Source organism: Marmota monax, unplaced genomic scaffold, assembly GCF_021218885.2.
Source record: "Marmota monax isolate L192 unplaced genomic scaffold, Marmota_monax_Labrador192_F-V1.1 WCK01_AAM20220418_F8-fsc00013, whole genome shotgun sequence".
In the NCBI taxonomy this organism is placed as follows: Eukaryota; Metazoa; Chordata; class Mammalia; order Rodentia; family Sciuridae; genus Marmota; species Marmota monax.
In genome coordinates this window covers 13660354-13687165 of record NW_026692202.1, presented here as the reverse complement: position 1 = coordinate 13687165, position 26812 = coordinate 13660354, and the positions used below count along the sequence as shown (strand labels likewise).

The 26812-nt window shown below is 30.3% G+C and overlaps 1 protein-coding gene across 5 annotated transcripts in view; it reads left to right on the top strand.

Annotated features, from left to right (window-relative positions):
• Manea (mannosidase endo-alpha) overlaps positions 1 to 21264 on the top strand; it is a 32019-nt gene extending 10755 nt beyond the window's left edge. For all 5 annotated transcript variants that reach the window (XM_058575588.1, XM_058575579.1, XM_046431200.2 and 2 more), the window contains 3 exons: positions 6812 to 6921; positions 16441 to 16517; positions 17545 to 21264. In XM_058575588.1, coding sequence (XP_058431571.1) covers positions 16486 to 16517; positions 17545 to 18196 — 684 coding nt within the window. In that variant the 5' untranslated portion in view covers positions 6812 to 6921; positions 16441 to 16485 and the 3' untranslated portion in view covers positions 18197 to 21264. The remainder of the gene's footprint in view (positions 1 to 6811; positions 6922 to 16440; positions 16518 to 17544) is intronic.
• Positions 21265 to 26812: the final 5548 nt, after the last annotated feature.

Below are 26812 nucleotides of genomic sequence, written 5' to 3'. Positions count from 1 at the left end.
TCTGTCTATTTATTTATTTATGCATGGTTTTTCTAATTATTGTGACTGCAATTGCCTTCTTAATTTCTTAGCAATTTGGTTGTTTTAGTATAAAAAGCTACTAATTTTTTATGTTGGTTTTGTGGCCTACAATTCTAACAAATTCCTTTATCATCTGTGACAGTTTTTCTTTTCTCATGTGTATGGGTGCATGTGTGAGTGTGTGTGTAGTCTTTAGGTTTTTCTATATATGTGAAACCATGTCATTTGCAAAGAGGGATAATTTGACATCCTTTTGCATATGGATGTCCTTTATTTCTTGCTTTGGGTGTAATACTCTAGCTAAGACTTCTATTAAGAGTAATGAAAATGGAAATCCTTATTTTATTCCTGATCTTAGAGGAATTGCTTTACGATTTTTATTATGAAGGAATGTTAAATTTTATCAAATTATTTATTCTGCATCTATTGAGATATTTATATGGTTTTTTATTATTCATTCTGTTGATGTGTTATATTATGTTTATTGCTTTGCATATGTTGAAACATCCTTGCATCCTTGGGACAAACTCAGATTTATTGTATTGTATAATCATTTTGATGTGCTCTTGGCTTTTATTTATATATTGAGAATTTTTCATGTGTGTTTATCTGGAATGTTGAACTGTAGTTTTCTTTTTTTATTACATCCTACTTTGGTTTTGGAATTAGAATAATGCTGGCCTTGTGCAATGAGGTTGGAGGAGTTCTCTTCTTTTCACTTTGAAATAGTTTGAGAAGTATTGTTGTTTCTTCTTTATAAGCTTTACAAAATTCAACAGTGAAGCCCTCCAGTCTCTGGCCTTTCTTGGCTAGGAGACTTTTTATTATTTATTTATTCTCATTTGTCTTTTCAGGTTATCTGTTTCTTCATGGCTCAGTTTTGTTTGCTTATGTGTCCAAAAATTTATATTGTTTCTAGGTTACCCAATTTGCCAGTGTATTGTAATGTTTATGACATTCCCTAGTGATATTTGCATTCCTTTGTTATTGGTTGTGATGTCTCCTTTTTCATCTCTATTTTGATTTGTTTTCTGTCTCCTTCCCCATTTCATGTCTGTTTAGTCTAGTTTTATCAATAATTTTTATCTTTACAAAAGACTATTTGTTTTCATTAGTCTTTTGTATTGTTTTTTAATCTCCATTTCATTTATTTCTGCTCTGATCTTTGCTGTTTCTTTCCTTCTACTAATTTTGGATTTGATTTGTTTTTGCCTTTATAATTTCTTGAGTTGCATAATTAGATTGTTTGCTTGAAATTTTTCTGTTTATTGATGTAGGCATTTATTACTGTAAATTTTCCTGTTAGTACTGCTTTTGCTATATCCTATATTTTGGGGTATATTTTTTTTCAGTTTCATTAATTCAGGAAATTTTTATTTCCCTTTTGCTTTTTGCATTGGCTATAAGTCATTCAAGAGAATGTTGTTGATTTCTCTAATTTCTAAAATTCATCTTACTATTGATTCTGATTTTACTCCATTGTGGCCAAAGAAGATACTTATTATTCTTGGAATTTTCTTAAATTTGTCAAAACTTGTTTTTGTTCTAACATGTGGTCCATCAAGAAAAATGTTCATGTGTTGATGTGGAGAATGCATATTTTGTAGCTGTTGGGTGAAATATTTGTAAATGCCCATTGAGTCCATTTAGTCCACAGGTTAGTTAACCTGCAGATGTTCTGTGTGTGTGTGTGTGTGTGTGTGTGTCTGTCTGTCTGTCTGTCTATGTGTCTGTGTGTAAGATCTATCCATTGACAGAAGTGAGGTTTTGAAGACCCTGCTCTTATTTTATTAGAATTTCATTGTTTAGATCTAATAACTTTGCTTTATATAATTGGGTCCTTCATTGTTAGCTGCATATATATTTATGGTTGTTTCCTATGCTGAATTGATCCTTTTATCTCTATACAGTGACCTTCCTTGTTTATTTTTAAAGTTTTTGATTTGAAATCTATTTTATTTGATGTAAATACAGCTATTCTTGCTCACTTTTGTTTTTTTTTTTTTTTTTTTTTTTTCCGAGAGAGAGAATTTTTTAATATTTATTTTTTAGGTTTTGGTGGACACAACATCTTTATTTTATTTTTATGTGGTGCTGAGGATCGAACCCCACACCCCGCTCATGCCAGGCGAGCGCGCTACTGCTTGATCCACATCCCAGCCCCTCACTTTTGGTTTTCACGGTTTACCTTTTTTCATTCCTTCACTTTCAATCTATGTATGTCTTTACTATTTAAGTGAGTTTCTTGTAGGCAGCACATGTACAGTCTGGTTTGTTGTTTGTTTGCTTTTAATCTATTCAGTATGTTTGTAACTTTTAATTGGGGAATTTATTCCACTTACATTTAAGGTTTTTAATGTAAATAAAGATACACTCCTGCCATTCTATTTTTTTTTTTTTTATATTCTTTTGTATATCGTCTTCCTTTTGTCCTGTCTTGTTCATTTTTGTGATTTGGTTTTGGGATTTTTTTAATTTGTTTTTTTGTTTTTGTTAGGTTTTTGGCATTGATAGGGCTCAATTTTCTTCTTTCTTTTTCATGTATGTTCTTTTCTTGCATTTTGTACTTGTTAATGCATTTCTTATGGTACTTGTTGTCTTTTTGTTTCTAATATAGGACTCCCTTAAGCAGTTGTAGAACCACTCTGGGGCTGATAAATTAGCTTGACTTCTTCTTGTCTTAGAAAATCTTAATTTTTTTCCTTACTTCTGAAGGAAAGTTTTGGTGGGTGTAGTATTCTTAATTAGCTTCCCCTGCCCCAGAAGTTTGGATATATCATACTATTCTCTTTGACCTATAAGATTTCTACTATAAAGTCTGCTTTTAGTTTAATGGTGATTCTATTATAAGGGACTTATTAATTTTCTCTTGCTATTTTAAAAAAAATTCGCAAATTTTATAGGTGTGAAATTAAGTAATTTAAGTAGAATGTAAGTAATTTAAGTAAAATGATCTACAAATACAAGTCTATCCAGTGAGAAAATTAGTACTTGATTCTCTAGGTCTATCTGATTTTATAATATATTATTAACTATTAGAGGCATCATTTAACTTTAAAAATCATTGCATATGAGTTATATTAAAGGTTATATGATAATTGCTTTGAAGGGATGGCATGAATATGACATGGGTTTTTCTATCTTGTATGTTAATATTCCTAGAATCAATTTCAAATAATTTCCTAGTTGAATAAGCAGTTGGAATGATAGAGTGTAATAAATTGTATGTATAAATAATACAGATATTCAGTTGGCTTCTTTTAGTTAGACAGTTTTTTTTTTTTTTCCTTTTTATGTCACTAGCAATAAAACCCAGGGCCTCACATGTGCTAGGCAAGTACTCCACCACTGAGCTTTATTTCTTGCTCAGTTGGCTTACTGTAGAAGTTACTATCATGGAGTCATTATCATTGTAAAATTTCTAATCCTCTTCTGTAATTGGACCATAAATGGTTTGGTTCCCAACCCTTTTGTATTCATATTTGTTAAGAACCAGACTGTACAAACATAAATTGAATTGTGAAGCACAGTATGAAGATAGAATTAGATATATTGAATCCATAATCAATGCAATAGAGAATCTGAAACATAGTAACAGTAAAAGAGAAAAAAAAAATCTTCCCAAGCCATGGATTATACAAGTAGAGAGAATGTGAGAGGAAGAGAAGTCACTAGCTAGGGTTGAAGTGGTTAGCATGTTGTAGTATAACCAGAATTGTTTGGTATGTTGATACAGCAGGAGTGGGAGCCCTTTATTGCAGGACAGGAGCAGTATTTATACATTCCACACAGCTTATCTAATTAGCATAAACTAGATACATCAGTCAACCAATCAGGAATCTCCACACTTAATGGCTTGCTTTTGTTACTTCTCAAACCACTCCCTCTGGCATTTTGCCAGGCACCATCCAGACTTGTTTACGAACTCTAACATTCCCCTGGCAAAATGCCAGGTGTTATTTTGACTTGTTTATAGACTCTAACATGGTAGTTCTATCCAATAGAACTTTCTGTGATGATGAAAATGTTGTATATAAGTACTGTCTATTACAGTAGATATTACTGACCATATGTGTCTAGTGGGCACTGGAAATGTGGTTAGTTAAGTGAACAACATATTTTTTAAATTTTAAGTTGTTTGAGAAGTGTGTATCAAGTTGGACAGCGTGAGACTAGAGTGTAATGAAGATGAGGAAAAAGTACAGAAATAATTTGGAGACTATTGTATTAAGATACAAAACTATCCTATGTGGTAGAAGGCTCACTGAGGTTGGAGTGAGGGATCAAAGTGAGAAATAACAGCATGATAGGAAAAGGAACCAAAAGTTTTTTGAACAGTGTACTAGAAATTGGAATTTTATGTTCATATTTAAAATATACCTTTGTGAGTAAAAATTATGTGTTTGGTGATAAAGCCACAGAAACAAGAAAGGTTAATGTATCATTTGCTCATGTAACTGAAAGTGAGATACTTAAATATATCTTCAAAGCTCACCACACTGTCTGAAGGACATACGACAATATCTTGAAATTTTCGAAGTGAATTTTTATCTTTTAAACTATGAAGATAGTTGTTTTAAATATCTGTAATGCTGATATCTTAAGTTTTTCATGTTAATTTCTATTGACTTTTGGTTTTTGTTGATTCTTATATTTGATGCTTTATTTCCTTGTGCTCTTTTTTATTTGTTAATGCATTACTATTTTTTATTCTTTAAAAAAATACTTTTCACAGTAGTTTGAAACTCTGTTTTTGCCTGGCAATTATTGAGAATACCAAGTCATGACTCATCTTAATTTGAGTTTAAAGATATAGAACTACATAAGCATTGTGAACCTGAAATGTAATTCCCCCTGACTTTGAGAACCAGTTTGCTTCTGTTATCTGTGCTTGGGACAAACTGGCCTCCTTGCTAATTTACCTCCCTGGCTTTCCATTCACCCTTCAGTTTGCCTAGGTAGTTCTTCCTTCAGTTTCTCGGCTTTAAGAAATTATTGTTACTCATGTTTTACCTAGTAATTTTGGTTGTTTTCATGGGAGTATTGGTTAACTTTTACACCATTTTTAGAAATTATTCCACTGTCATTAGAAACAGGAACCTTGTTTAATTTTTAATTTTATGGAAGAATGCTTTGCTCATAATTTTTAACATGCTTTGTGGCATAATCTTTCTATTGTGTGATCTTTATTATTTTTTTCATGTTCTTTTTCACTTTTTATCTTTTGTAAATTTTTTTTAATAGGCCACGTGTTGGAAGTTTTTTACTGTCACTCTTTATTGATGGTATTACTAATGGGGCTAGTAGGCAGCTCAAATATTTGAACAGTTTTTCCCTACATTTTTCTCACAAACATCCTTTTCTAGATTGTGATTCCCTCTTTGGCTAGTCAGAGCTTTCCTGCAATACCATATGTTTTAGGTTCCCTTTTCTGACTTTCATTTCCTTGCTATTTGTAGTTTCAGAAAGGACAGAAGACATAGACTTTTTTTTTTTTTTTGGTCAACTTTGAAGAAAATACTATTCTGTTCCTCTAATGGAACTTCTTTTTTACATAGTACTTATACTGTAATTCAAATCTTTAAATTTAGCTTTCTCATATTTTCCAAACATTCATTTCCTAATTTCCACAAACTTCTCTTTTACTACTATTACTTTTGACTCCCTGTATTAAAAAGTCTATTGATTGATTAAATAATCAGTGTCATCTTTCTAATAGCCTCACATTACTTTATATGTGAAGCTTTGGATAAGTTGATCTTAAATATTCCCTCTATACTTAGTGATTTCTGTGCAAACTGATATTTCTAACAGTTTGTAATTTATCAGTGCAAAATGAATCAGGTACTACAGGGGGAAATTATAATTATTTTTCTTTTTTTAAAATCTGCTGTTAACAGATAATATAAACACAAAACCTAGCATGTGAATGTTTATAGAAGCTGTATTCATAATTGCCCAGAATTGGAAGCAACCAAGATGCCCTTCAATAGGTAAATGGATAATCATCCATTTGATGGATATTATGCAGTAGTAAAAGGAAATGAGCTATCAAGCCATGAAAAGACATGAAGAAAACTAAAATGCAAATTGCTAAGTGAATGAAGCCATTTGGGGAAAGCTACATATTTTATGATTTCAACTATATGACATTGTAGAAAAGGCAAAATTATAGACAGTGTTAAAAGTTCAATTATTGCCCTGAGTGAAAGGAAGATGGAGGAGGAATAAATAGGCGGAGTACAGGGGAGTTATAGTAAAATTAATTTGTCTGATACTATAATGGTGAGCATGTGACATTATACATCTGTCAAGATGTGTAGAATTATACAAACAGTGAATCCTAATATAAACTATGGTGTTTTGTTAAAAATGATGTGTCAGTATTAGTTTATTAGTTATTACAAATGTATCACAATAATGTAAGATGCTAAGTAGGAAAACTGGGGAGGGGATATTGGAGGCTGGTAGCAGGTATATATGAGCACTTTGTACTTTTTGTTTTATTTTCCTGTAAACCTTAAACTTATTCTGAAAACAAAAGTGTATTAATTAAAAACATTGATATTAAAAAGAATTTGTTGATAAAGAGTTCATAAATATTGGCTAAACAAACTAACATATTATGTGGCCTAAAGAAAGTAATAAGCTCTTTTGAATATGTTTCTTTTTTATTGTTAACTATCCTTTCATACTGTTAACTATTAGAAACTTATTCTACCTTTTTTAGACTACTTGCAATCATCTTGTTTCCTGTTTTTTTTTTCCCCTCCTCCTTTTTTTCTATTAGGTGTACTAGCTCTATCTTGGTACCCACCTGATTCAAGTGATGAGAATGGAGAAGCTACTGATAACTTGGTACCGACTATTTTGGATAAAGCTCATAAATATAATCTGAAGGTATTTAATTTATTTTCAAGATATACGTAAATTAACTTTTGTACAAGAAGATAGTGAAGCAATTTTTGGAGTGATAATTTAATTAAGAACTTAATATGCATGAAAGTAATGATTGAGAATTTTTTAAAATATTACTGCTTCATAAAAAAATTTCTATTTAAGTTTCAAACATTGTACAAATTATAATAATTTAAAGATCTCTTGCTAATTTTCTAGTTATGTTTTATGTAAATCTTTGGTTATTTTAGCAGAAAGAGAACAGAAAGGTTCTTTTAAAAGGTAATACAGAAATTGTAGATGATTTATATGTAAAGGTATAGATGTCAGAAAGCTAAAAAAAAGTATTATTAATCATATGACTTTACATCTTTATAAAGTAGTTATAAAATAAATTACTGCTCAAATATTTTCCCAAATCTGATTTTTTCTTAAGGTCTGTTTAATATGCATAAACACACAATCCTGTATACATTTAGAACAGGTGAAAGATGGAAGACAGCTGTTGGTGTAAATATATTCTACTCAAATATTAAGGTATATCCAAATGAGGGAAAGTTTTTCACAAGGTAGGATATTACTTATTTTAGAAATTAATTAGTTATGGAAACAAAAATGAGTGATGATTAAAGAGATTTAAAAAGAAATTACAAGAGGAAATTTTTTTACTGAATAACAAGAAAGTAAGCATTATTTTAAAATTCAAGTATAATTAATTTGTGTATAGGTAGCAACATTAATTATAATATTCACAAAATTATAGTCCTAGAATCTATATTTTCTAACCACTTTCAAAATAACTTAAAGTTGATTAAAGTAAAACTATTTTAAAAATACAAAATTGTATACAATTTAAATAGTACCTGCTGTAAACAAAAAATCAAACTTTCATTGAAGATGTTATAAAAAAGATAATAAAGATTATTTCATAATCAATATCAATGGGACATGGATAATAAAATTAAATAGAAGATAGAACAATAATGATGATATGAAAAATTAATTAAAACTGAATTATGGCACACTCCTATAATTTTAGCTATTCATCAGGATGAAATACGAGGATTGGAAGTTCAAGGCCAGCCTGGGCAACATAAGGAGACCTTCTTAAAATAATAATACTAATTAAATAAGATCCAAATCTTTAAAATCAGTATCCTACATAGATTCATTATAATTGTTTCCATGTTGGGGAGAGAGGGAATAGGTGAACCACTTGTAAGTTGAAAAATGAATTTTTAAAAATGGAGAAAACATAATATCAAAAATTAGAAGGTAATATACTTATAGGTATAAAAGAAAGTTTTAAATTATATATTGGAATTTTTGAAATTCAGAAGAAATTGATGTTTTTGGAAAATGCCCAAGGTTTTGTCTTCTTTTTTTTTTTTTTTTTTTTTTTCTGGATTTTTAAATTTTGTACAAGAAAGAGGTTTAAAAAATTCTAAATTAATTTTCCTAGTAAATAATGTAAAAGTTAGTTAAATAAATGCCTTCCCCAAAGCACTAGATTTTCTTATTGGTTATTGATTCTTTTGATATTGAAATATTGATATTGTAAAGTGTACTATTTATGCATAAAAAATTGCCCAGAACTTGGTAGCTTAAAACAATACACATTTATTATCTCTCACATTTTCTAAGGGTGAAGAATCGGAAAGTGTGTTAACTAGGTTGTTCAGTTCAGGATCTCTCAAGGTTACAGGCCAGTTGTTGGTTGGTGTTATTATCAGTGGAGACTGGAGCATCCACTTATAAACTTTCTCTTATAGTAGTTAACAGCAGTCAGTTCCTTCCAGCTGAAGTACACGAGGGGTTTTAAGTTTTCATCTTCGTACACCTCTTCACAAGACTACTAGAGTCACTTTAAGACATGGCATCTGGATTCTCCAGAATACTTTGAATGATTTGACGGAAAGAGGGTACAATATAGAAGTTACACTCTTTGTTGTTGTTGTCATTGATCTAAGTTTGGAAATGATGTATTATCACTTTTGCCCTTTACTATTTGTTTGTATATTTATAAACCAGTTCTGTCATAATATGGGAAGGATTACGAAGGTTGTAAATACCAGGAGATGAGGGTCAATGTGGGCTACCTTTGGGATGCAATCTCAGAAAACTTTCTAATTTATTGTATAAAGTTTACACAATCCTTTTTCAGAACTCAACAAAAATAGTACAAAAAAGAGACTTCTAGATTGATCTAATAAAAATTCCTAAAGAAAATTTGGGTGAAAGTGTTTAATATATTATCGTGATCTAAGAATGGTTCCAAGAATATGAAATCCAATTTCAAATCTGTATTCAAACCTGGCTTTAGATTTATATACAACTCTTGTGTCTTAGTTCCTTCATCTCCTAAATAGAAATAGTTATAGAACCTACCTTATTGAGTGGTAAGAAGAATTCATAAGGTAATACATGTAAAATCTCTGAGGTTAGTATCTGACACAAAATAAGCAATCTATAAGTGTTATTAAATAAAATTTCATTGACTATTTAAAGAAGATAAAACAGGATCATCTTAATGGATACTGTAAATTCAAGGCAATAACTCCTTGATAATAATGGTCTATAAAATTCTCAATAAGCAAAATTCTTTAACTTGGCAAAGGATATCTTTAATAACTGATATCAATAATTTTACCTATGGGAAAAGAGTAGCATCATGAAAATTACCTAGACACTATTAGAAATACTTTAACTGACCTAGGTGTCCTTCAACAGATGAATGGGTAAAGATAAGGATATATATATTATATATATATATATATATATATATAATATATATATATATATATATATATATATATTATATATTATATATATATATTATATATATATATTATATATATGTATATATATTAATATATTATATGAATTTAATGTAACCCCATATATATATATTTTATACACACACACACAGGAATATTATATTATTCAGCCACAAAGAAGAATGAAATTATGGCATTTTCTGGTAATTGAATGGAACCGGAGACTATCATGCTTCATGAAATAAGCCAATCCCCAAAAAGACAAAGCCTGAATATTCTTTCTGAAATGCAGATGCTAACACACAATAACAGGGAAGAGGGTAGAATAGAAGTTCATTGGATTAGAAAAAGGGGAATGAAGGGAAGGGAGGAGGATGGGACTAGGAAAGACAGAATCAAACATACTTTTTCTGTTTGTATATTAATACACTACCAGTGAAACTCCACATCATATATAATCACAAGAATGGGATCCTAATTAGAATAAGTTTTACTCCATGTATGTATAATAAGTCAAAATATACTCTACCATCATGTGTATCTAAAAAGAACAAATCTTAAAAAATTATTTTAAATAATAATGATTTCAGTAAGGTGGCTGGTGCCAAAAAGTGTACAATTCAATAGGATTCCTAAATTATGGAAGAAAATTGAAAAAATTACATTGAAGATAAAATCAGTAGATATACAAAAAAATCTTCAGTACTTTATTGAGGGAAATATAGAATCTGCATAAATGAATAAACATGAATTTGATGAGAAATTATAAAAGTTTATAAATATCTTTGATTCAAGTAAGACTTTTAAAGAATGGTAAATGAAGGAAAATTGTCTTCCAGATAACAAAATGTATTATAAAATGGCAGGAATTAAAGAGTATGACATTTGCCTCAGTATGGAGAAAGAATTCAATGAAACAATACAAAAAAGGCACAAGTCATGTCATGTGGTAACCTAATAATGTAATTTAAGAAGCACCTAAAAGCAATATAAAACTAATGCTTATTCTTGCTCTTGTGCTCATGATACCATTTTTTCCTCCTTTTTCTTTCTTTTTTTTAATATCATCTACTCTGTTCTTTGTATTTGGGCAGTAATATTTCATGTCTGATACTTCTTACTTTTCTTCAGGTTGCTCATATTTCTTCAAGTTTATTCTTGTTCAGTTCAGTGTGTTTGCAAATCTTAATGAAAATGTGCAGTGGAGTGGCTTTTAACAAGGGACCCTTCACTTTGAGTTTTCACATTACTAAATTTGTTGAGGTTTTTTTAACCTGGTCTCTAACTTCTTAGAGTTCATATACCCTAATTGAGCATAGACTGGTTTGTCCAAAACTTGTCATTGAATTGTGTAAAAGATTATTTGAATCACAGTCAAATTTTTTTTTCAAAATAAATATATGAAAATTTAGTTTTGTTTTAATTTTCTTTTTGCAATTTAAAAATTCAGTAGTTATTAGGGAACAGAAGTGGAATTCTAGGGAGACAGAAATAGCTAAATAGGCACACATTTTATTGTATACTTTTTCATAAAGCTGCTTCCTCTTAAATTTAAAGTCCTGAAACTAAGGATAGCATCTCTCAAATAAGCTGACTAGGAAAGGTGTCACCTGCTGTGTCTCTCAGTGCCATTTAGTGAGTTTTCATTGCTATCTGAAATCTGCAGGTTCTGATACCATCTCTGAGACTGGATAAATTATTGATGTCACTTCTACAAAACAAATTCAAGGGCCACTCTTCTGATCAGTCCCTGAAATAGTCCTAGGAAATGAGAGCTCAAGAAACTGTTTTTATACTTTCAGGTGGTTTTTAAAATGTGTTGGGGGCTGTGAATGAATTATGAGTTTGTTTGAGCCATCTCAAGGCAGGTGGGTTGCTTTTCTGAGAACTCTTGTGTGAAATTCCCTCAATTTGAGACTGCTAAGATTATGCTGACACCATGTCCATTAGCTCAGACAGCCTTAGGTTCAAATGCAGCTGTCTGGCAGTAGAGGTGAGCTCAACCTGTTAAGCCCCAACCAAGTTGTCTTTGCCATGTTTTTCCTGTTTTCCTCAGGAAGTTCTTCACTCTTAATCCCATTGGCCTTCCTCCCCATTTAAATAAAGGGATTGTGCTCCATTCTGTTATTAGATCCAGTCTCCAAAAGAGCTGGATCTTCCCTAAATATTTGCTAGAACAGGGGCTTTAGCACTTGTAATTGTAATTCAGTAAGCTGATTTTGAAAAGAATATAAAAATCAGAGTAGGATTGTTTCTACTCACAATATCCTCCCTATCCTACACCATGAAGAATAATATATCAGTGAACCAGTTTTTTAGTGAGAAATGATAAAATTTTTAATTCCTGTTGATAAATAAGTAAAATTAGGAATAAAAGTGAAAATTGTTATATTTTTTCTTTTATTAATCAATTAATATTAAATTGATTGTAATTTATGGGAAGTCATCATCTGTATTGTTTACCTTACAATTTGAAGTGGCCTACAAGATAGTTTTATTAGTCATAATCAGATTTTCTAGATTAATGTATAATCGTTTTGGGGTAGCAAATTTAAATCTCTTCACAGTACATTTAAAAGCATTTTTTTTAAGAGAGAGAGAGAGAGAGTTTTTTAATATTTATTTTTCAGTTTTCGGTGGACACAACATCTTTATTTTATGTGGTGCTGAGGATCGAACCTAGCGCCCTGCGCATGCCAGACGAGCGCATTACCGCTTGAGCCACATCCCCAGCCAAAAGCATTTTAATTACTGCTTTCTACTATTATTATAGAGACTTAAGATATAAATAGCATAAGCACTATGAAAGTTATTGTTCTATATCACTATTAGATATTACTTTGTCAGTAATTTGTTATAATAGTACAGGTTAATTGGACATTTAAAGAAAGATATCAATCCTGCTTATCATTTCAAATGATTCTCTATTTCATTGATCTATTATATTTATTTTTTACTCTCAATTTCATCTCTGATCTTAATTATTTAATTATCTCCTGTATTCTACTGATTTTGAAATTAGTTTGTTCTTCTTTTCCTAGGGATTTGAAGTGTAATATTATATTATTTATTTTGGAGCTTTCTGGGTTTTGTTTTTTTTTTTAAATGTAGGAATTGAATGCTTTAAACTTTCCTCTTAGAATTGCCTTCGTACTGCCCGAGATATTTTGTTATGTTCTCTTTTTGATCTAATTCGTTGCCAAGAATCTTTTCATTTCTCCTTAGATTTCTTCTAAAACCCATTCCTCTTTCAAAAGCATTTTATTTAATCTACAAGTATTAAAATGATTTCTACTTCTTTATCTTCTTATTGATTTCTAATTCCATTCATTATGATCTGATAGAATGCAAGGATTAATATCTGTGTTTTTGTTGTTTGTTTGTTAAGATCTGTTTTCTGTCCAAAAATATGATCTAGATTAGAGAAAATTCCATGTGCCATGGAGAAAAAAGTAATTCAGTTGTTACAGATGAAATATTCTATGGATGTTTGTGAGGTCCATTTGATTAACAGTATTTTTTAGTCTGAGGTATCTTAATTTATGTCTTGTGAGGGGGTGTGTTGAAATCACCCAGTATTATTGTATAGTGGTCTCTTTATTTCTTTATATTGAAAAGGGTTTGTTTTGTGTACATAGGTGCATAAATACTTGAGCCATAATTATTTACAATTATTATATCTCATTATTGAATGATTCTCTTATCTGGTATGCATTGACCTCTTTGTCTCTTCTAACTAATTTTAACTTGATATCTACATTGTCTAAGAGTAGCTACCCCTTCTTGTGCTTGGTCTCCATTTCCAGGGTGTATCCTTTTTCATCTTTTCATCTTTAACCTGTTTATGTCTTTGCCTGAAAATTAAGTCTCTTATAAACAACATATGTTTGTGTCTTATTTTTTAATGCTTTCTTCCCATATGTATCTTTTGACTAGAGAGTTTAGATCATTTACATTCAATATTATTATAGAGACATGAGTTTTATTTCCTGCCAATTTGATATATTCTAATGCTTAAATCTCCAGTAATTAATCTGAGAGAGAAATCAGGAAAATTACCCCAATCACAATAACCTAAAGAAAGAAATCCTTGGGAATAAATGTAACCAAAGAGGTAAATGACTCTACAATGACAACTGTAGAACACCGAAGAAAGAAATTAAAGAAGACCTTAGAAGATAGAATGACCTTACATGTTCTTGACAGAATTAATATTGTCAAAATGGCTATACTATCAAAAGCAATACACAGATTTGATACAATGCCCATCAAAATACAATAACATTCTTCACAGAACTAGATAAAAGCATTCCAAAAATTAATTTGGAAGAATAAGAATTAGAATAGCCAAAGTAATCCTGAGCAAGAAGAGTAATGGTGGAAACATCACAGTACCTAATCACAAATTATACTATAGAGCTATAGTAACAAAAATAGCATGGTATCAGCATAAAAACTGATAGGAATACCAGTGGACTACAAGAGAAGACAGTCAAGTCTACAAGGATACAGTCATGAGATACTTAACAGAGGTGCCAAAGATATATGTTTGGGAAATAACATTTTTTAAAAAATGGCTGGAAAATTGGATGTTCATACATATAAGAATGAAACTATATCCCTATCTCACCCATTATAAAAATCAACTCAAAATAGTTCAAAGATCTAGAAATTAGACCAGGTACTTTGCAATTGCTGGAAAAAAACATAGGGTCAACACTTAATATATTGGCACTAACTTCCTTAACAAGACCCCTGAAGTAAAGTTCTAGAAGTAAAATTAGTAAATGAGACATCATCAAATTAAAAAGCTGCTTCATGGCAAGGGAAATGAGCATGAAAAGAGAGACTACAGAATGGGAGAATATCTTTCCCAGTTTCTCCTCTGTCAGAGGAATAATACCCAGAATATACGAAGGACTCAAAAAACTTAACTCCAAAAAATAAAATAACCCAATCAATAAATGGACAAAAGAACTAAACAGTAACTTCTCAAAAGAAGCAATATAAATGATCAACAAATCAATGATAAAATGTTCAATATTCCTAATAGGGAAATGCAAATCAGAACTACATTGGGATGTTGTCTCACTCCAGTTAGAATGGAAGTCATTAAGAATATAATAATGAATGCTGGCATGAATGTGAGAAAAAAGTTATACATTGTTAGTGGAACTGCAAATTACTACAACCACTGTGAGAAGCAACATGAAGTTTCCTCAAAAGAGAATAGTAGGAGTGGAACTTCCATATGACCCACTTATCCCATGCCTTGGTATTATCCTGAAGAATAAAATCAGCATAAATTATATTGATACAGGCATATCAGTATTTATAGCAGCACAATTCACAATAGCCAAGTTGTGGAACCAGCCCACAATAGTGGCATTTGCTGGTAAATGGATGGAACTGGAGACTATCATGCTAAGTGAAATAAGCCAGAATCAGAAAATTAAGGGTCAAATGTTTTATCTAATATTCAGAAAGTAGACAAACTAAGGAAAAATACAGATCAACAGAGTAGAGAAGGGATGGGCAGTGGGAAAAGGGAGGAACAGTGGAGTGAGTTTAGTGAAAATATGATATATATATACATATATATATATATATATATATACACACACACACACACACACACAAACACATACATATACATACACACACATGCAAATATAGTGAATTTCACCTTTGTGTATATCTATCAAACACAAATTTTTTTTAAAAAAATACCTATAAAGAAATAGAAGGCAGACCAAAGAGTAGAGGAATGGGAACAGGAAGAGAGTAGGAAAGGGAAGATGAAGTACTTGGGACTGAAGTAGAGATAATTATATTCCATATAGCATGAGCCCCACTTTCATGAATAACTGTAATCCACTAGGAAAAACATTTAAAAATATGTATCTTAATATTGAATGTGTGCCTATATATTTCATGTACAATGTAAAGATATATTTCTATGTTATACATTTTTATGATAAGATATTTTAATAAAGTATTGTACAGTGTTTAACGTGTTTCATAAAATATTTGCACACTAAATTCAGTTCTGAATTCAGATTACCTATATTGCCTACTACAAACTGGATGACCCTGAGGAGTAAATATGTAGCAAAAATTGTGTAAATAACATTCCTACACTTTGACACTTGTCAACAACAAAGGAATTCTTATTACTGATATAAAAAAATCAGTTTATGATTCCCTGTAGAAAATAATGGGCTTTTTATGGCATTTGTCACCATTCGTAAACCTCAGTGTACTTAATATATTGTTTAGTAATGTAATATCTTGTTTGATAATATGTCCAGTATTTTAATGTTTAAAAATAAAAATGCATTTTAATTATATTTTATGACTAACTCCCTGAAGAACAATGGTGTACTTAAACTTTACTGATTACCTTCATTTTTGATACATTAACAGTTTTTTTCTATGTCAAACAAATTGTGAATATTACTGAACCTATATTAACTTTAAATTCCCTCATTTAGAAAATGGAGACAGTAACTACTTTATGGAACTCTGAAGGTTAACTGAAGTAATAAATATAGAGTTTCACATATTGATTAGCAGAGGAAACCCTTATTACTAAGAATTCTCTGGTATCTTCTAAGTACAAAAAATTGACCTTAATATAAGGTTATTGAATCAGTCACTTTTAAAAATATATAAAATATAATTCACTTTTATTTTTACCTTAGATAATTTTTTTTCTGTAATTGATTTTATTTTCTTCTTTTAGGTTACTTTTCACATAGAACCATATAACAACCGAGATGATGAAAACATGTACAAAAATGTCAAGTACATTATAGACAAGTGAGTTTCTTCAATGTATATAATTACTGTTGTATTATCCTGTGATAGTTATTATAAGAAGGCCACATTTAAATTATACTTGAGATTTGAATGGTGTATGAACTTTGAATTTTAATAAAATTAATTTAGACTATATTCACAATAAACGTCTCAAACTTTTTGAGGAACATTTCTGATTTTTTGTTCTCGTTGTTGCCAGGGAATGAACTCAGGGGTGCTTGTCAACCACTGAGACACATCCCCAGCCCTATTTTGTATTTTATTTAGAAATAGGGTCTCACTGAGTTGCTTAGTGCCTCGCTTTTGTTAAACCTGGCTTTGAACTTGTGATCCTCCTGTCTCAGCCTCCCAAGCCACTGGGTTTACAGGTGTGACCCACAATGCCCAACCATTTTTGACATTTTTTACAAGTTACTTTTGCATGAATAAATATTGCTGATTTTATTGTTTTACATTTATAAGATGATTTCTGTCATTGATTTTTAAGTTTATATTTTAAAAATCATATAAATATAGTTTTATCTTTTAAAATAGGTTTAGATAATGTTACTTATACTAATAGACACTTACCTATTTTTTATTTCTATCTAGTATCATTAACAGGAAAGAATTTATTAAAATAGTTTCATTTTTTAAAGGATTTTACTAATAGTAATCTTTGACAGATGCCATACTCTTACAAAAGACACTTGTCAACAACAAAGGAATGCTTATTACTGATATAAAATAATCAGTTTATGATTCCCTGTAGAAAATAATGGGCTTTTTATGGCATTTGTCACCATTCGTAAACCTCAGTGTACTTAATATATTGTTTAGTAATGTAATATCTTGTTTGATAATATGTCCAGTATTTTAATGTTTAAAAATAAAATGCATTTTAATTATATTTTTATGACTAACTCCCTGAAGAACAATGGTGTACTTAAACTGTACTGATTACCTTCATTTTTGATACATTATCAGTTTTTTCTATGTCAAACAAATCGTGAATATTAATTTTCTTTTAAATATGTTTGTGTTCTAGGTATGGAAATCACCCAGCCTTTTATAGGTATAAGACAAAGACTGGAAATGCTCTTCCTATGTTTTATGTCTATGATTCCTATATCACTAAACCTGAAAAATGGGCCAATCTGTTAACCACGTCAGGGTCTCAGAGTGTTCGCAATTCTCCTTATGATGGATTATTTATTGCACTTCTCGTAGAAGAAAAACATAAATATGACATTCTTAAAAGTGGCTTTGATGGAATTTACACATATTTTGCCACAAATGGATTTACTTATGGTTCATCACATCAGAATTGGGCTAACCTAAAATACTTTTGTGATAAATACAATTTAATATTTATTCCAAGTGTGGGCCCAGGATACATAGATACCAGCATTCGTCCCTGGAACTCTCAAAACACTCGGAACCGAATCAATGGGAAGTATTATGAAGTTGCGCTTAGTGCTGCTCTTCAGACACACCCCAGTTTAATTTCTATCACCTCTTTTAATGAGTGGCATGAAGGAACTCAAATTGAAAAAGCTGTACCCAAAAGAACCAGTAATACAGTTTACCTGGATTATCGGCCTCATAAACCAAGTCTTTATCTGGAACTAACTCGCAAGTGGTCTGAAAAATACAGTAAGGATAGAACAACTTACACATCAGATCAACAGCTACATTGATTAAGGTTTAATAATTACAAGAAGCACCTCATTTTAATAAATGACTTTAGTTTTGAATTATGAAAAAAACTATAAAAATCAATATGCATTATTGCTGTTATAATTTTTACCTTTTTAAAAGAGTATTATCATTGCCACTTATTATCATATTGCACTGAGTAAATATGTAACAGAAATTGTGTAAATAACATTCCTGTGGCATTATTTATTACATGTCTGGCTTAAATTGAAGTTTTAATTTGATGGCAGGTTTTTTTTTTTCACATTAGATAAATGCTTGTGTTACAGAAATCAGTTAGCACACAGTAAATTCCTGCTTGCCTCCTGTGCATTTAGTATGTCCAAAGAAAAACAAACAAAACATGGTGTATGTGTTTCATTTCTAATTTTGACCATGATTCAATCAACTTTATTGTATTAATATTCAGACTCTGGACAACTTTCCCATAGTGATGAAATGTTTAAGTATAATATAATCACTCTTACAATTTTCCTGTGAACTTAAAATTGCTGTAAATAATAGTCTTTTTGTTTTTTTTTTAATAAGATATCTTAAGGCTAACTGTGAACCATATTGTGTTTGGAAGATTTCTTTTCCACAGCACAATCTGTATCACCATTTTAAGGTCTCTGATTACTTGTAGCTTGCTTGGTGTTTTGCATCTTTAGAGTGTTTCTTATGCTGCATTCCAGATATTAGAAACTGTGGGAAATACTTTATAAAAGTAAGTGGTTGCCTCTCGATTATTAGGAAAGCATTCCTTTCCTGATTGTGTTCAATATATAGTGCCCCAAGTATTATTTTGGGGATTCTTTGCCAATCTTTAGTTACTGTTTATTATTCATGTCTCAAAATTTTATGTTAACGACCAACTGTTAACTACAAAAGCAAAAAGTTAATACTATTATTGGATTGTTTTTAATGTTTTAAATTGTTTTTTATCATAGATAATAGAACCCAGTGGTATTCTACTACTGAGCTACACACCTGCCCCTACCCAATCCCTATTCTTTTTTTTTTTTTTTTGAGACAGAGTCCAAATTGCAATCCTCTTGCTATAGTCATCCAATTTATAATCCTCTTGCCTCAGTCTCAGAATCCTTGGGATTATAAGCATGCATACTGGGTCCAGTTACTTATTACTTTAGATATAAAAGAAACAAATTCCAAATTCTTTCATATTTAAAGTAATCTCTGAAAAATACAATACTTTGAATTCTTGTACATACTGATATTCCAATTGAAAATATTATTATGGTATCTGTCAGGTTAACATACTTATGATCAGTAAGTGTCAGATTGTGACAAATTGATCACTGTGTGCTGTGTGCTAACAGGTGATCTTTTTAACTTTAAAAACAAAAGAATAATACAATGCACTCTATTATTCTACTTAATATTTGTAACTACATACAATGAAAATCTAATATATATTCTTTCATGTAAATGTTACTTGTTACATATTTAATTCTACTAAGAAGAAACAGGGAAATGCTAACAAATTTTGCATATGAATCTTCTGAGTATAAAAATATTCAGAAACAAATTAATACTGGAAGTTATAATAAAATAATCCTTCAAATAAAAAGATTTTTTGAAGTAAAATTTCATATTTCTGAGAAAATGCATCATTAATGTTAAATTTATTTATAACTTAAAAGTTGTTATTTCCCAGAGAATAATCAGGCCACAGAAAATTAGATTCTCTGAGGAAATTATAAGAATGAATCACTATAATGATATTTTAATACAACCAAGCATCTTCAGAGCGATAGTCATACAAATGTAACCTGTTGATTTTTTCGTTCATATCCAATTAACCACTATATATTATTATAAAGGTAAATTATAACATATATATTAATCTTTTATAATATATCATGTTTTATTAAAATTTTTTGGAGAAATAGCTGCTACAGAGGAAATTTCTCCATTTCTTACATTGTATCTTTGAAGCCTCCATGACAAAAAATTATAAACTTTGTTAAATAGCTGAGATTAAGAGAACATATGTAAAAATATTATCAACACATTCCCAAAAGGGATACCACCACTCTAAATACCTTCTTCCCACTGCAGACATAGATAATTCATGCTTTACCTCTATGCTTTGTTGTGATTTCCCAACACCTTCCTCCAACCAGAGAGTAGCAGTTAGATTTCAAAGAACAATAAAATATGTTCTGTCTTCATTGTAAAAGTTATTCTCAATGCCAAAAACTGTTGAAGTATTTTTTTCATAATGGCTCATTTATAATTATCTGAATATTCCTCTGTATCCATGGGTTTTACATCTGCAGATTTATCCATCTGTTGGTTGAAAATATTCAGGGAAAAAAGTTGCATATGTAGTGAATATATAAATTTTTTCTTATTATTATCCCCTGAATAATACAATCTACCAATTATTGGTGTACCATTTACATTGTATTAGGTATTATAAATAACCAAGAAATGCTTTAAAATACACAGAAGTAAGTGTGTAGGTTATATGCAAATACTATATACCTTTTTATATTAGGGACTCCAGCATTCACAGATTTGCTATTCATTGAGGGTCCTGCAATGAATCCCCCATGGATGCCAAGGGGTGACTGTATTTTAAATTGTTTCTAATAATTTTGTTAGTTCTTAAGGATGAATGCTTTCATAGTCTTCCTCAGGTATCCATTACAATTCCCTTTGCCATTTGATTTTAATAGAATTCAGATTATAATGATCCCAATAAATAAAAGCAAAAAATTGATTTCTTGTTTTAAAAACTATGTGTTCAAATTTGATAAGCTAAAATAACCTTTAAAACACAAAGTGATATATGTAATACATGAATCATAAAGAATTCTTTTATAAGATATAGTTTTTTATGATTTAGTCACTTAGTTTGATTATATAGACACCAAATATTTTATTGCCCCCTTTAAGGACTAATGTTGTCAAAAACTGCTGTTATTAATGTTTATCTAAGTTGTGTGTTACTTTTTTGTTTTAAGATGGTATGATTTGAGAAACAACTATTTTCTTATATGGAATAGATAATTTTCACCTAATAAAAGCGTACATGAAAATATTTTGTTGTATATTAAAATGTATTCATTTTTATTTATGAATGTTTTGATTTCTTATTAATAGATGATAGGTAGTATTGTCAACATTCACATATTCACATACAAAGATTTTCTTTTTAATTTTGGAAGACGTTTTTCCACTTTTTTTCCTGCTTCAGGTAAAATCATGATTAACTCTAACGTTTATTGAAAAACTTATCTCATAAAACAGCAAAGTCACCAGAGAATCTACCAATTCATCACCATGTGCTTTTTTAGAGTGATCAGTTATTAAGTAGGCATAATGACTCTTCCAAAACTCTACAATGCCTATAGAAACAATCCTTAACTATATCAAAATTTTGTAGCAATTTTAAATCAGATTGCTTTCTTGATTTCTTTTTCAGGTAACTTGCTATTGATGAATACAGAAACACTACTGAATCTGTATGTTAATATTGTACTCCGCAACTTTGAAGAATTTTAAAAATTGTTTTTCTAATGCTTTTTTGTGTGTGGAATCTTCAGCATTTACTATATTTAAGATTATGTCATCTGGAAACAATGACAATTTGACTTTCTCCTTTTCAATTTGAATATCTATTGATTTCTCATTTCTGATTGCTCTGGCTAGGATATCTTGTACTGTGTTGAATAAAAGTAGGGTAAATGGAAAATTTTGAATTAAAGTCAAATACTCTCATACTACAGTGCCATAAAAGAATCTTTTCTTAAAGACCAGCAAAATTTTATTTATTCACATAAATATATACCATTTCCAAATGATAAATGGACCTAGTCACATGCAAAAGAGCTTTATGGTACAGAGCATTCCTTTTTAAAAAAACAATGTACTCCAAATTAAATTTATCATTCCTGTGTTATATAGCTACTTAAAAGCTGAATTGTCAGTTTAGGGCAGTGTTGTTTTTTTTTTTTTTTTTCCTTAAGAATTGAGGTACTACTTTGCCTTCATTATTTATAGATACTTATTCATCTTTAGTCAAGGTTAGATGAAAAATATTTTGTTTGTACATAATAAATTTGTATTTATTGAATGTGGCTCTTCTATAAATCTTTTTTTTTTCAGTACTACAAATGGAACCGAGTGTTTCATGCATAATGAGCTCTATCACTATGCTATGTCTCTAGCCCCTTTTAAAATTTTATATGGAGATGGTAGCTGGGATTACAAGGATGAGTCACCACATGTGGCCTATATATTATACCTTGATTCCCCAAATTTATAATAACCACATTCCAGAATATTAAGTTATTAATAGTATAATGGAGCTGCCTAAAAGTGAGCATGATCACACATGCCTGTCCCAGGTATTCAGGAAGCTAGGCAGGAGGACTGCAATTTCCAAGCCAGCCTGAGAAATTTAGTGAGACCCTGTCTCAAAAAAATTTTAAAAATGGTTGAAAATGTAATTCAGTGGTTGAGCACTTTTCTAGCATGTGCAAGGTAATAGGTTCCATCCCAGTACCACAAAAAACAAAAGTAAATACATATACATAAACATAAAGCGGAGCTGTAAAAAGCCAACTGTATGATTGCAAAATTCTTAAATATGCCTTTGTTGTAATATTTATTCAATTAAATGATTGAACATTACTCTCTCATCTTTTTAAATATTTTACAAAAAATATTTAGTGACAATGATTATATGAACAGTTGCTGAACCCAAATTCTCCTTTTACCTTTCTACGTAAGTTTTATGTCTTTGTAATCAAAGTCATAATTTAATTCCCAAATAAAATATTCTGTTAATGTAGTACTATTTTTTCATTTCATGTTTATTTTTCCTTGATTCATCCTTAAAAAGATTTTAGGCATTTTTCTTCTAATTAGAATACAGGTATTGAGATTCTGTAGAAATGATTTTAAGTATTTTGCCACAAAGGTAAATATTACAAGTTAATAAATAAAGAATGGATTTTTTTTTTTTGTACTAGGAGTTGAACCCAGGGGTGCTTAACCACTGAGCCACATCCCCAGCACCTATTTTTGTATTTTATTTATAGACAGGGTCTCTTTCAGTTGCTTAGGACCTTGCTAACTTGCTAAGGCTGGCTTTGAACTTGCAATCCGCTTGCCTCAGCCTCCCAAATATAAAGAGTGAAATTTTAAAAAGAATGTCCACCTATATCCATATATAATTATGTTCTATTTATAAACATTGGCAAGTATTGAAAAGTGTTTTTGAATGTAGGATGGATCCAGCTTAGAAGTTTTCTGGTAGAGTTTTTTTGGATCTTGGATTCTCTAAGTATAGAATCATGTTATCAGCAAATAGTGATAGTGTGAGTCCTTCTTTTCCTATTTGTACCCCTTTAATTTTTTTTCTTCTAATTGCTGTGGCTAGAGTTTCAAGGTCTATGCTGAGTAGGAGTAGTAAGAGAGGGCATTCCTGTCTTGTTCCAGTTCTTAGAGGAAATGTCTCCAATTTTTCTCCATTTAGAGTAATGTTGGCCTTGGGCTTAGCATCAATTGCTTTTACAATGTTGAGGTATGTTCCTATTATCCCTAGTTTTTTTAGTGTTCTGAACATGAAAGGATGTTGTATTTTATCAAATGCTTTTTCTGAATCTATTGAGATGATCGTATGATTTTTATCTTTTAAGTCTATTGATTTGATGAATTACATTTATTGATTTCCATACATTGAACCAATCTTGCATCCCTGGGATGAACCCCACTTGATCATGGTGCACTATCTTTATAATGTTTCTGCATGCAATCTGCCAGAATTTTATTGAGAATTTTTGCATCTATGTTCATCAGGGATATTGGTCTGAAGTTTTCTTTCCTTGATGTGACTTTATCTGGCTTAGGTATCAGGGTGACACTAGCATCATAGAATGAGTTTGGAAAGGTTACGTCCAAAAACAAAAGAATATAAAACTTTTATGATAAATGTCCTCAGTATTTTGTTACACTCAGGATTTTATGATTATTTACTTATTGTGATGAATTGGATAAATTCCAAGCATATAACAACAATATACAATTCCTGGATTCATGAGGGGCATTGTGATAACTTACCCCAGAGCTTAACAGTTTTTAAGAGCAGAAATTAAACATCCAAAGAAGAAATCCAGGTATATATTTCTTAACCAATTTTCTCTATTATTGGTACTAATTTGACTTTGGGGTTGCTAGTTTGATTTTATACTCCCTGAAAAGGATCTGACTTGTTTTTATTTGACATTTTTTAGTATATATAGTTCCATTTTTGAAGCTGAGAAGTAGGTAGAAAAAGATAAACATACCTACATTCGTTCTATATCCCACTTTTGCAGTCTACTTTCTGTTCTTTTTGCCACGTGTCTCTACTTCCCTACTTACTACTTAATCTTTATCTTTCTAGTTCTCAGTTTACCTGCCTTTCTTTCTTATCCATTTTGATTTGAAAAGTATATCAGAAATTTATTAGAGTGGACAGAACATGAAAATACAATCTTAGAAGCACCACAAAATTAGGAATATACCTATTGAATCACCTGGAGACCAGTACTGGATGAAAACTGAAGAGTATGACAACATGTATTGCTATGCTAATGATCACAGATTCAATTCTAAAATTTTAATAGACAACATGAAAAAGTCATCTATATTGAACAATGTTCATGGTTATAAGATAAAAGGAAATTTATCAACAAGTATGGCTACTTGTTGGTGTTCAAGAAGAATTTCTTCTAAGAATTTTTATAAAAGTATTGTAATATAATGAAGTATCTTCAGCAGCAGCATCATACAAAATTATACAATACTCTTTCTTATGAATGCAATGACTAAAGTATTATGCCAAAGCCCAATTTGATACATATATCAAATGCATACACACACACTCACACACACACACACACACATGAGTGAACAAACCATGCGTGTATCCTTCAAGCAGATTTCCTACAAATTTTGGAGTGTTTGTATTAATTGCCTATTTCTTGAGTTTATGCCCCAGAGTACACTGATGAATGAGATTTATTCGACTTAGACACTAGCTTTCTGCTTTCAAAATGCTTTTTATTCTTTCTAGGTCTTACAACTTTATGTCTGTTGAGTCCTTATGATTAATTAGATAAGTCTGTGTCATAATGTTTCTCATAAATGATCAAAGTTAAAGGAAATTAAAACAAACATAAGTTCCATAAAGGAAAATGAGATTACTTATATATGTCACAATTTTATATAGAAAAAGGATTTACATTTGCTCAATTGTCAGAATATTAACCATAACTCACAAATTAGGAAAAAGAAGCCAAAATATTTATGATTTACCTGTTACTTATGTTTAAAATGAGGAGATTGGACTAGATATCTTCTGAGATTGCTATTTAACATTGATCATTTTTTTATGTTATTGATAACTAGAAAAAATGCATTTCTATAACACTACCATAAAATTGTTATGGAAAAAGTAAATCTTATAAAGTCACATAAACCTTGCCAGGCCCAGTGGCACAAGCCTGTAATCCCAGCAGCTCAGGAGGCTGAGGCAAGAGGATCAGGAGTTCAAAGCCAACTTCAGCAATTTAGCAAGGCCCTAACAAACTTGGTGAGATGCTGTCTCAAAATAAATTTGAGGGGCTGGTGTTGTGGCTCAGTAGTGGAGAGCTTGCCTACCATGAGTGAGACACTAGGTTCAATCCCCGACAACACATAAAAATAAAAACAAATAAGATAAAGTTAATGTGTCCATCTACAACTAATAAATAAATAAATAAATAAATAAATAAATAAAATTGAATAAATATAAAGGGCTGGGGATGTGGCTCAGTGGTTAAGTGCCCTGGGTTTAATCCACAGTATCCCTCTCCCTCAAATAAAAAAAAAAAATCATAAAAACCTTGAGATTCACATTTGTCATTCACTCTGTATGTTGTCACTCTTAATCTTTGCCTTTTAAATAATATTGTTGTGAAAATTATGTTAGTACATATTTTAAAAACCTAAAATGTCTTGACCCATAGTATTGCTCAACAGATGTTAACTATCACTTTTATACCCATCTTAAAATAAATATTCCTCAATGGATGGATGACAAGTGGACTCTGCTACATTCATTCAGGGGAATACAGCCCAGCAATAAAAGGTAACACACTAGTAACATGTGCACAAAATGGATGAATCTTAAATGTATTATGCTAAGTGAAAGACATCCTTTCAAAAATTATATACTGAATAATTCAATTTAAATAAAGTTCTGAAAAAAAGTAAAATATAGGGAAAGAAAATAGATCATAGAGATTTCCAAAAGTTGTGGGGAGAGCTGGTTTATTGCAAAATAATCCACTTTGGAAAGTGGAGCAACTGTTCTATATTCTAAGGTAATGGCTATCTGACTATATATATATATATATATATATAAATATATATATATAAATATATATATATATATATATATATATTTATATAACTAATAAATAAATAAATAAAATTGAATAAATATAAAGGGCTGGGGATGTGTGTATACACACACACACACACACACACACACACATTGGTCAAAACTCAGAGAACATACAACTACATGCACAAAGCCAAATATTCTGACTAAGGTA